Below are 12377 nucleotides of genomic sequence, written 5' to 3'. Positions count from 1 at the left end.
TGGACACTTAGGTTGTTTTCATACCTTGGCTATTGTAAATAATGCTGCAGTAAACAGAAGGATGCATGTATCATTTTGAATCAGTATTTTTGTTTTCTTTTAGTAAATGCCCAGTAGTAGAATTACTGGGTCATATGGTAATTCTGTTTTTAAGTATTTGAAGAACCTCCCTGGTGTTTTCCACAGCGGTGATACCAATTTACGTTCCCATCTATAGTATACAAGGATTCCTTTTTCTCCACATCCTCATCCACTTGTTATTGTCTTTTTTTTCCTTTTTTTTTTTTTTTTTTTCTCCAGAGAGAGAGAATCTTAAGCAGGCTTCATGGTCAGTGTGGAGCCGACAGAGGGCTCAATCCCATGACCCTGGGATCATGACCTCAGCCAAAATCCTGAGCTGAAATCAAGAGTCAGATGCTCAACCAACTGAGCCACCCAGGCGTCCTTGTAATTGTTTCTTTATTTTAGCCATTCCAATAGGTGTAAGGTGACATCTGCTTGTGGTTTTCATTTATATTTCCCTGATGATTAGTGATGTTGAGCATCTTCTCATGTGTCTTTTGGCCATCTGTATGTCTTCTTTGGAAAAATGTCTATTTAGGTCCTTTGTCTATTTTTTGATCAGATTCTTTTTTGTTGTTGAGTTGTATGAGTTCTTTATATATTTTGGGTACTAACCCCTTATCAGATGGATGTATCATTTGCAAATATCTTCAAATATCATTACAAATATCTTTCAATAGGTTGTCTTTTTGTTTCATTGATGGTTTCCTTTGCTTTCTTTTTATTTTGGTGTAGTCCCAATAGTTTATTTTTGCTTTTGTTTCCCTTGCCTTTGGACATGTATCTCAGAAAATGTTGCTGTGGCTGATGTCAGAGAAATTACTGCCTGTGTTCGCTTTTAGGTAGTTTTATGGTTTCTGATCTCACATTTAGGGCTTTAATCCATTTTGAGTTTATTTTTGTGTATGGTGTTAGAAAGTGGTCCAGTTTCATTCATTTACATGTAGCTGTCCAGTTTTCCCAACATGATTTATTGAAGAGATGGCCTTTTCTCCATTGTATATTCTTGCCTCCTTTGTCATAGATTAATTGACCATATAAACATGGGGTCATTTCTGGGCTCTCTGTTCTGTTCCATTGATGTGTATATCTGTTCTTGTGCCACTACCATACTGTTTTGATTACTACAGCTTTGTAGTATACCTTGAAGTGTGAGATTGTGATACTGTTACTGAAAAACCCAAGTTCAGATACTTGTTGCACAAAAAGCCAATGCTCAGGAGACGAGTTTTGGTTGGAAAGGAATATGAGCTTTATTCAGGCGGCCCACCACCTGGGGAGACCGTGGACCCTTGTCCAAAAACCAATTCTGAGGTTTCTACCTGGCCCAAAGATTTTTAAAGGAACTTTAGGGCAGTTAATCAGTAAAAGGGGAGCACAATGATCTGTAATACTTCTTGATTGCATGCATGCAGATTCAGTGGTGCCAGCTACAGATGTTATCACAATGCCTGGGGCAGTGGGGAGAGAGGTTGTACAAGAGAGTTTCCTTCAGGGTTTTTCTAGGAAACAATACAGGATCTATAGATATACCAAGAAAGTTTTAGTTAATTGATCACCCAGCTAAAGGTGCTTGCTAAAATTTACGGACTACTAAATTGGCCAGAGGGCTAAGGCAACACAGGCAAATACTTACAGCTTTGTTTTTCTGTCTCCTGATTGCTTTGGCTATTCAGGGTCTTTTGTGGTTCCATTTAAATTTTAGGATTGTTTGTTCTAGTTCTGTAAAAAAATGCTGTTGGTGGTTTTCACATTTTTAAAAAGAAGTCACAAATCCAGATATATTATGTGAACTTATATTTAGGTTTTAAATATTGACAACTAATTCAAATTTTTTAAAAGTCCCATTTGGACCAAACAAATATTTTCTTCCATAGGCCATTAGTTTGTGACTTCTTGTGGAAGAGCTCTAAGGAACTGATTGTTAAGCTAGACTTCTAGACCTCAGGCAAACTGAAAATAAAATGGGAAAGAGTAGGAGGAAGAGGACTTAATCATCTTGGTTTTGCTAATCATGATGCATTTATTTATCTAACTTCTCTTTTTGAGCTTTTTAAAAAGTTTAAATAGCTCTATTGATCATTAATTTTGTTTTTTGTTTCTTTTTTCACATTCAAAATAGGAACTGACACCGTCTCAGAAAAGTGGTGGGAATGTTCTTCAAATGATGTATGAGAAACCTGAACGATGGTCTTTTACCTTCCAGTCATATGCCTGCCTCAGTCGAATACGAGCCCAGCTTGCCTGTCTCAATGGCAAGCTCAAAGATGCAGAGAAACCTGTATTATTTTTTGAACGATCTATATATAGTGACAGGTATATATAAATAACTTGCACTTATCATTTTGGAATCGTGGCTTGGAATTGACTTTTTTTTTTCCTGTTTCCTGGTAATCAAAGTAATAAGAGAGGCTGTGTTGAGGAGAAAAATTACCTTCAGCAATTTGGTAATCATGACATTAGGGAAGTACTAGTATTAATAATTGCTAGCTTCCATGGAAGCTTTAGGGAATATGATAGCCATTTCATTCAAATTTGCAGAGAAGGTTTTTTTCCTCTAATGCTCTTAAAATTCTCATCTACTCTGATTAAATCTGGATCTATATTCTAGACTGCATCTTGAGCCAGATCAAAAATCTCTAAGGGAGCCTTAGAGTTACCTTGTTTATGCAAAGATTCTTTTAAGCTAGAGTGTTGGCTAAGAACAACGGTTCTCAAACTTTTGGTCTCTGGACCCCTTTCCATTCTCTTTCTTTCTTTCTTTCTTTCTTTCTTTCTTCCTTCCTTCCTTCCTCCCTCCCTCCCTCCCTCCCTCCTTCTCTTTCTTTCTTTTTTTCTCTTTCTTTCTTTTTCTTTCTTTCTTTCTTTCTTTCTTTCTTTCTTTCTTTCTTTCTTTCTAAGTTTATTTATTTATTTTTGAGAGAGGGAGAGTGCGCCCACACGTGAGCACACAGGAGGGGAGGAGTGGAGGAGGGACAGAGAGAGAGGGAGAGAGGGAATCTCAAGCAGGCTACACTGGGCTCACATTCACTAACCATGAGGTCACAACCTGAGCCAAAATCAAGAGTTGGACACTTAACCGACTGAACCACCCAGGCACCCCAGGGTCCCTTTCTATTCTTAATAATTATTAAAGAGCCAAAAGAGCTTTGTGTCTTATTGATATTTATGTTATTAGAAATTAATGTTGAGAAATATAAAGGACACTTATTTTTTTATTTAAAAAAAATTTTTTTTTTCAACGTTTATTTATTTTTGGAACAGAGAGAGACAGAGCATGAACGGGGGAGGGGCAGAGAGAGAGGGAGACACAGAATCAGAAACAGGCTCCAGGCTCTGAGCCATCAGCCCAGAGCCCGACGCGGGGCTCGAACCCACGGACCGCGAGATCGTGACCTGGCTGAAGTCGGACGCTTAACCGACTGCGCCACCCAGGCGCCCCTAAAGGACACTTATTTATTTAAAATTAGTAATACTAAGCCCATTACGTATTAGTGTAAATAACATACTTGTAAAATTGTATTTTTCAAAACAAAAACATTAGATAGAAGAGGATTGTTTTACATTTTTACAAATCTCTTTGATATCTAACTTAATAAAAGACAGCTAGATTCTCATTAAAGCCTTCTCTATCTGTATACTATGTTCTTTTGGTTGAAGTCTAGTGTATAAAGTAATCTGGCCTCTCACAGAACTTCTGGAAAGGTCTTGGGGACTACCAGGCATTCTTACACTATATTTTTGAGAACTGCTGTCCAAGAACATATTTCTTATAGTTGGAGATATTCTATTTTTTTTTCCTGTTATTATTTGCCATGGATTTTGGGAGAATGTTCCATGTCCAGTTAGTAGATCTCCTTTCTATTTCTTTGTGTTTTTTGGAAAGGAATTATGTGTTGATGTAGACTCTCTTTCAGGTATGTTTTTGCATCTAATTTGTATGAATCTGACTGCATGAATGAAACAGAGTGGACAATTTATCAAGACTGGCATGACTGGATGAATCACCAATTTGGTCAAAGCCTTGAACTGGATGGAATCATTTATCTTCGAGCCACACCAGAGGTGAGACTTAAAATTTGTTTACTCCATTGACAATTTAAAGTAATATGTAGAAGTCCTTTTAGTGGTATGCAGTGAAGGCAATTTAGTTTAGCTCCACTCCCTGCTCTACTCCCTACATGCAAATTAGAAATTCATAACTGTAGAGAGAGGCATTCTCTTTTCCTCAGCAAAGTAGAAGCCCACATTGGCAAGTTGCTCTTTTAGGCCCTTTTCTCTGTGCTTTCTCCACTCTCTTCTTTATTCCTTCCTGACTTTTGGAAGGTCTCTTATCTATCACAGCTAGATTAAAAATTTTGCTCAAGTAACTGCTAGAGTTTAGGCTTCTTGGTGTGAAACTTTGAGTGGTTAATTACTACTGAATTCCCAATGCCTAGAATAGGGCCTGGGTACATAGTGGGAGCTCAGTAAATATTTGTGAATGAATTAACAAAGTTGATGGAGGTCCATTTTAAGAAATCCTTTATAGTTCATGGCTTGGAATGGGTAGGTAGTAGCAGCTTCAAGTGAGAAGAGACTTAGAGGACCATTGCCATTTTCACTTAAGGGAGCTTACTTGAAAATGTGCCTTTCATGATAGTTTGTAATATAGCTATTCTTGTTTTTATATGAAATTATGTCATGAGTCCAGGAAGACTAAGTAGATGCCCTTCATAAAGCTAACCTAAATAAGAGCTTACGTTTATTAACACATTTCTGGTTTTGGTGCTTGCATTTCAGTTTTGCTGTTTTTTATTCCCGTGTCTTCCCTAAGCCACAAAGTAGGCTCTGATGAATATAAATTTCATGACTTCTAGTCTGAAAGGATACTGTGTGGCTATTGAATCGGAATTTTCAAAGAAACTAGGTTTCTGATTCCAAGTGATGATTTTGTTCTTTTTAAATTCAAGAAAGCCAGAATTTAGCAGTAATTTTGAAATTCACTTTTATTTTTGAAAAGAATTTTTTTTGTTTTTAGTTACGAATATAGCAAGCGCAAATGTTGAAGAACATAAAGAATACTATAAGATATAGTCAATGTCTTAAAGTCTAACACAAAGCTGTTTTCATCAGTGTTATTTATACTGTCTTTTGATTGGAAGATCATCTAAGTACTTGAAAAGAGGATTTATAATAGATTTTGAACACATTTTATATATTGAACTTTTTACCAAACTTATTTTATACAGTATTTTTCAAGTATGGATCCCATAAGTTTATAGATTTGTTCTAATCGTACTACTTGGTTTATAGCCACCAAATGATTGAAAAGCACAAGGAGGGGAAAAATGAAGTATTTCAACTTTCTAGAAGGAATAAATGGAGATGCTGGCTAGCATAACTAAAGAGACACTAGAGAAGAAAACTTTAATGACAGCAGACAAGAATAATTGTTCTTTGCCGCCCCCCACCCCTTTCTTATTGCTTGCTTTTAGAAATGCTTGAATAGAATGTATTTACGGGGAAGAAATGAAGAACAAGGCATTCCTCTTGAGTATTTAGAGAAGCTTCACGATAAGCATGAGAGCTGGCTCCTGCATAGAACCCTGAAGTAAGACCTCCTTATTCTCACTTACTATCCATTTCAAAGATCTTTAACAAGTCTTAATCTAAAACATGTACAAGTTTTCATTTTTAGCCCTTTTTCTTTTAAGTTAGTATTTTAGGATCTCCCAGAATTAGGTGTGAATTTTGATTCTTTTTATTGTAATGAGATCCTGTTTCCTTAAAGTTTTTGTAGTTAATCTCTCCCAGTGTTATTGACAGCATAATATATGGAATTGAAGTGGTAAAGTAGGAATATATCTGTGTGTATTATTTAGGTACTGTCTTTCAGAGAGAATTTAAGATAAGATACTTTAAATTTATTTTTTAGATCAAGGCTTAGGTAGTAGTATAGCACAGTTGTTAAGAGCATGGACTTCATTGTCCTTAGTCAGATCTTGGTTCAAATCCAGACTTACTAGTGTGCAACCTTAGGCAGTCTCTGAGCCCCAGACTGACCTCCCTGGGCTTTAGTTTTCTCATCTTTAAAATGCAAACATTCCTACGTTATGGTATGATTTTAGTTTTTGAGAAGAATTACATGTCATAAGCCCTAGCTTTATATATTTTATACCTGAGATTTTTAGATATTATTAATATTATTATTTAGTAGTAAATCAAGGTGAAAAAGAAGGGGCTACCAGATAAATTACTGACAGGATGATTTTAATATAAAATGACTGACAACATTTTGATTTTCCAGAGATGGTATAAGAGTTGTTAGTGTTTCTCTTTTATTTATTGTTTTTTCTAATTATTTTGTTCATCTCTCTTTTTTTAAAAAACAGAACCGACTTTGATTTTCTACAAGAAATCCCCATCTTAACACTGGATATTAATGAAGACTTTAAAGACAAACACGACAGTCTAGTTGAAAAGGTAGATTTGTACAAAGACTCTACACTAACATTTGTTTTGTCTTGTCTAGAAAAGTGTTGTAACTTGTGAGAAAACAACTTTCTAACAGAAAAGAATATGTAACGTTACAGTAAGAGACAGTTAAGAGCTTCAGATGGATTTAGACTTTAGACTCTAATCCTAACGTCAAATTCTAGCTTTGTGACCTTGGCTAAAATAAGGAGATTCTTTTATCCTTTGGTCCCTTTATCTCTAAGACAGGGATGATCACATTAACAAAAGCTCTTGCTCATCCGCTTCTCTGCTTTGTTTCCTTTTCTTCTCCTCTTCTCTGTATCACCAGTCTTTAGGTACTTTCATAACAAACTACTTGTGAAATAAAATTTATCTTTTTCAACTAAATTCAGTATGGAAGATACTTGAAGTTGTAGGATATGGATTTTGTCCATTTTTATATTAGCTCAAGTCTTGAGATTAAAGAATTTTTAGTTTTGACTTTTATGTGGGACCTTGTCAGTGATAAATTGGCATGCCTGATCATTGAATCATTGTCGTATTCATAGTTAATCTATCCTCCACATATTTGGGAGTTGACTATATTCTATTAATGAGTGTTGCTTGTAATGATAAAGGGAGCGAGAGAAAACCTATTGATGTACACTTGAGAGAGAATAATAATGGGAATCATATAATAAAGATCCCATTATCCATGTTAATTAACTTGGTGATGATCCAAGGTCTAAAGAAGCCAGTTTTTTGCTTTGTTTGTTTGTTTATTTATTTATTTATTTATTTATTTATTTATTTTTTAATGTTTATTTATTTTTGAGACAGAGAGAGACAGCATGAACGGGGAAGGGTCAGAGAGAGGGAAACATAGAATCTGAAGCAGGCTTCAGGCTCCGAGCTGTCAGCATAGAGCCCAATGCAGGGCTTGAACTCACGGACTGTGAGATCATGACCTGAGCCGAAGTTGGGTGCTTAACCGACTGAGCCACCCAGGCGCCTCTACTTTGTTTAGTTTTGAGAGAAATTTGATTATTTTTCTCCTTCACAAAATATATATTTACTTTAACAGGAACCTGACATTCATAAAGGCTGTATCTCAAGAATTTTGAAAATGTCAACATTTATTATTTAACTACTCTGTAGCATATAGTTGCTTTTCCCATGATATAAAGTAAAGCATATTTGGAAAATTCAAATGACCTCTTTATACCATTAATGATGTTAAAAATATAGGATACAATTCATTTATGATACTATTAAAATAAATGAAAATTAAATCGGCCATTGCCTTCAGAGTGGATCTATAGGACAGCTTCTTTATCTAACACTTTTGTGTTTTGACTAAGAATCACCTTTAAATGTTACTGTTTACTTTTACTTTCATTAATAATGCTAGTAGTTGCCTTTCTCTTTTTCCTTATTGAAATACATAACTGACATAGTATGTTATATATAGTTTCAGGTTTACAACATATTGATTCGACAGTTCTATATTTTCCACAGTGTTTAAGGCAGAATCTTTGTTTCTTCAGAAGAATTAGTGTGTCATCTAGAATTTGTAGAGAACAGAATCTTGTTGCATTGTGATGTTGGGCAGTTGGTTACATTCACAATGTACATGACCCTTCCGTACATGTTAACATTACAGATTGTAAATATGATTCAAATTTGTGCTTCAGAAAAATTACAAATTTTGCATGTCTGGACCTTTCAGAGTTGTTTAAACCATCACGATTACTAATATTTTTTGGTGCTAAAGCTGCACGTTATTGGTCTATGTTATTATAAGGAGATTATGAAATTTGTGTTATGGCTGTTAAAGAATTATATTAATCTTAGATATAAATAACTCCTGTAATGACATTTTAAGTCATTTATCTTTTACTACTGAAGTATTTAGTAATAATTCTTTGAAAATAAATGCTGTATCTTTGTGATAGAGTTACTTATACAGTTGGGGTCTTCAACTGTTATGTACTATAAAATAGGGATGAGGGGCGCCTGGGTGGCACAGTCGGTTAGGCGTCCGACTTCAGCCAGGTCACGATCTCGAGGTCCGTGAGTTCGAGCCCCGCGTCAGGCTCTGGGCTGATGGCTCAGAGCCTGGAGCCTGTTTCCGATTCTGTGTCTCCCTCTCTCTCTGCTCCTCCCCCGTTCATGCTCTGTCTCTCTCTGTCCCAAAAATAAATAAACGTTGAAAAAAAAAATTAAAAAAAAAATAGGGATGAATGTTAGATATTTCAAATTTGTCAAGGAATTATACTAATATTTATTTCCTCCCTTCAGGTCAAAGAATTTTTGAGCACTTTGTGATTTTGCTGAAGACTACAGGCAGCCAAATGATTCCAGATACTTCAGCTTTGTGTATCTTCATCGTTCCATATTCATACAAGTCTCTAGAAAACCCAGGTTTTTTACCATTTTTGTTTCAAGAAAAAAATAATTGTTTTGATGAATTCTATATAAAAGCTTACGAGCAGTTTCTTTTTTGCTTTACAAAAATAAAGACATTTAATTATCTCTCACGACAGAAAGTCTGAAGGTAGATGTTTCCAGAGTAAGTGCTGGCTAAATTACATCATAAAGGATCCAGCCTCCTTTTACCTTTCCTTCAGCAGGTTGGCTTTTTTTTTTTTTTTTTTTTTCTTTTCCTGGTGCTTCTTATTTCACTGGTGACCAGTTTCTTAACTGGGAACTTTAATGTTACATAGTAAATGGTAAGGTATCCTGTGTAAATCAGTGTACCTTTAAAGGTGAAAAGTGGAATTTAAAGTCCCTAAAAAAGGATTATGAAGTTTTAAATACTTTTGATCACATGTGTTCCCTTCCTTTTAATTTATGTGGAAGATAACACCACCTTAGTATTTAATCACGTCATTGATATTTATTAATGGGCCTCTAACACATTAACAAAGGAGCAGGTCAGACTTTGTTCCCATTTTGTAAAGGCAAAGCCTAGCTTATAAGTCATTTAATCTTTTTTCTGCTTTTATTTCTAAATCTGTGGTATGGGTGAGGCTTCATTCATCTTTTTGCATGGGATTTTAGAGGATTAAAGAGGAAATGATAACTTAAAATGTTTCTGTAATTAAAAGATAAATGAGTATAAAGGTTCAATTTATATGGAGCTTAGTAGCTACCTACTTTCTGTCTTCTCAGACCATTCTTTTTAGAATGGGATATTAGTCTTATAGTTAAAATATTGGTTTAAAATATAACTGTCTTTAACTTATTTGAGGTGAAAGTATAGTTTTCCCTAAATTTCTTCCCATTTTCATAGGTAAAACGTTAGTGGAACATAGCAAGGGATGTTTTTCCATTTTATTTTTTATTGACCCTGTACTGGGAATGAGTAGTTTTTCTTTACCTTTACATGTGGTAAGAAGTCAAAAGAGACACAAGGTAGATTATCTTCTTAGCGGTGTAGTCTCTTTTGTCCAGCTCTTTTTTTTTTTTAGAAAATAGCTTGTCACATGGTAGGGGTTTTTCCCCCCGCAGTGTTTATTTTGAGAGAGAGAAAGCTAGTATAAGTATGAGCAGTGAAGGGGCAAAGACAGAGGGAGAGAAAGAGAATCCCAAGCAGACTCCATACTGTCAGCCCAGAGTCCCATGTGGATCTCGATCTCATGAAGCCTGAAATCATAATGTTAACCTAAATCAAGAATAGGATGCTCAACCAGCAGCCACCCAGGTGCCCCTCTTTTGTCCAGCTCTTACTTGCCCTATCCTGCTTTCTTTACTGTCTGGATTAATTAGGTAGCCTACTGTTTTATTTTATTTATTTTTTTTAAGTTTTTATTTATTTTTTTCTAGTAATCTCTATACCCAACATTCATGTCAAACTCACGACCCCACGATCGAGACTTGCATGCTCTTCCAAATGATCCAGCCAGGTACCCCAGCAGCCTGCTCTTTTAAAGTTTAAATGAAAGTCACAACATTTCTGCTTTGAGAACATCATGATCATTCTTTACTTCAGTTTGCTGTGCTTCTCTGTAGGGTTATAACTTAGATTTTTTTTCTCTTCCTTTAAATTACTGATAATAATGGTCTTGCTTTATATGTTCTATATTTTGAAAGCATTATCATTTTTGTTAAATATATATTAGGAAAGACATTAGGAAGACAAGGAGGTAGAATAGTTGTAATTTTTAAAAATCTGCATGGTTTCATTTTAGGTCTAGAGATAAAATGTTTTTTCAAGTTCAGTTAAGGTGCAGTGTTTTTTCTATGTTTTTAACCTTTCTAGTTAGATTTTAGAAAAGTTCTGTTTTTGAAATGAGTGGAAGAGACACTTTGCCTTTGAAACTATCATTTTCCTTTTTAAAATGTCATTTTTGTTTTGGTTTGGTTTTTTTGATAGTCTAAGATGATGATTTTGTAGGTTAAACAGTCTAGATGCACTGATCTTTGTAAGGGAGACTTTATTTCAAATCCTATATTCTTCATGAATATTGAAACTGTCTCATGATATTGTATGGGTATTTTTTGTTTGTGTTTGATACAAATGAATTTGTTTAAATATTAGCATAATAAATAAATATAATCTCATGAACTGTGATGGAGCTATACTCATTGAAATGATTACATCTTTTAAAAATTCTACTTTTGAAGAAAATATTATGAATATAAAAAGGTAACAAAGGTTTATATATATTACATTGTTCTGCTTTAGACATAATTTAGAGATTTTTAGTAACCTAGAAATGTTTAACTTAATGACTTTATATCTTTAGAATTGAAAAAAAAAGCTTAAAAAATTTATTTGTTATGATTCAAAATAAAAGCTGTGCCATTGAGTGGGTACAAGAGTGTTGAGCCTAGTGGTCTGTATTATCTCTTGGATCCTATTTCCCGTTTCATTTCATGTTTCATCAGAATGCATGTACTACTTTTTATACTTTACTCTTCTAAGAAGGTAATTTTAATTGTACAAGACATTCCCTCATTCAGGATATTCTCATCTGTGTCTGAAACTTTAAGCACTGTATACTGAGCCCCCTAGAAAATAGGTCTGTCATATTTTAAGGGACAAATCATCCCAAAGCATTTTTTTATATAGAGATAGAATTTTATTACCTCCAGAAAATGCTAAATTAGACTACAGACTTCGGATTTTACCAGTCTTATCCTTTTTTTTTTTTTTTTAACTTTTTAATAGACTTTGTTATAGCAGTTTTAGGTTCACAAGAAAATTAAGTGTAAAGTAGAGTTCCCATATAGTCATTGCTCCCATATTTGTACAGCCTTTTCCACTATCAACATCCCCCACCAGAGTGGTACATTTGTTTTAATCAATGAACTTACATTGACACATTATCACTCAAAGTCCATTGTTTACATTCAGGTTTACTCAGTGTTGTACATTTGTATGTTTTGACAAATGAATAATGACATATATTCACCACTGTAGTGTCATACAAAAATAGTTTTACTGCCCCCAAAAATCTGTGCTCTGTTCATCACCCCCATCCAACCTCTGGCTACTACTAATCTTTTTGTCTCCATTGTTTTGCCTTTTTGAGAAGGTCATATGATTGGAAGTATTCAGTATGTAGCCTTTTCAGATTGGCTTCTTTCACTTAGCAATTTGCCTTTAGTTTCCTCCATGGCTTCTTTCCATGCCTTCATATAGCTTGTTTTGGGGGTTTTTTTTGGAGGTGGGTGCACTGAATAATCCATTGTCTCAATGTACCATAGTTTATCCACTCTCCTGCTGACAGACATTTTGGTTGCTTCCAAGTTTTGGCAGTTATGAATAAAGCTGCTACAGACATCTGTGTGTAGATTTTTTTAAATGTGTATTTATTTTTGAGAGACGGAGTGCAAGCAGGGAAGGGTCAGAGACAGGAGATACAGAA

At 34.8% G+C, this 12377-nt stretch overlaps 1 protein-coding gene across 1 annotated transcript in view; it reads left to right on the top strand.

Moving 5' to 3' along the window:
- DCK (deoxycytidine kinase) overlaps positions 1-11077 on the top strand; it is a 33687-nt gene extending 22610 nt beyond the window's left edge. Inside the window, exons 3-7 of the mRNA XM_047857551.1 lie at positions 2186-2379; positions 3981-4128; positions 5541-5656; positions 6438-6528; positions 8803-11077. Of these exons, the coding sequence (XP_047713507.1) occupies positions 2186-2379; positions 3981-4128; positions 5541-5656; positions 6438-6528; positions 8803-8829 (576 nt within the window). The 3' untranslated portion in view covers positions 8830-11077. The remainder of the gene's footprint in view (positions 1-2185; positions 2380-3980; positions 4129-5540; positions 5657-6437; positions 6529-8802) is intronic.
- The last annotated feature ends 1300 nt before the right edge of the window (positions 11078-12377 follow it).

This window comes from Prionailurus viverrinus, chromosome B1 (assembly GCF_022837055.1).
Source record: "Prionailurus viverrinus isolate Anna chromosome B1, UM_Priviv_1.0, whole genome shotgun sequence".
NCBI classification, from domain to species: Eukaryota; Metazoa; Chordata; class Mammalia; order Carnivora; family Felidae; genus Prionailurus; species Prionailurus viverrinus.
Note: the sequence above shows the minus strand (reverse complement) of the source record. Positions and strands in the feature narration are given on the sequence as shown.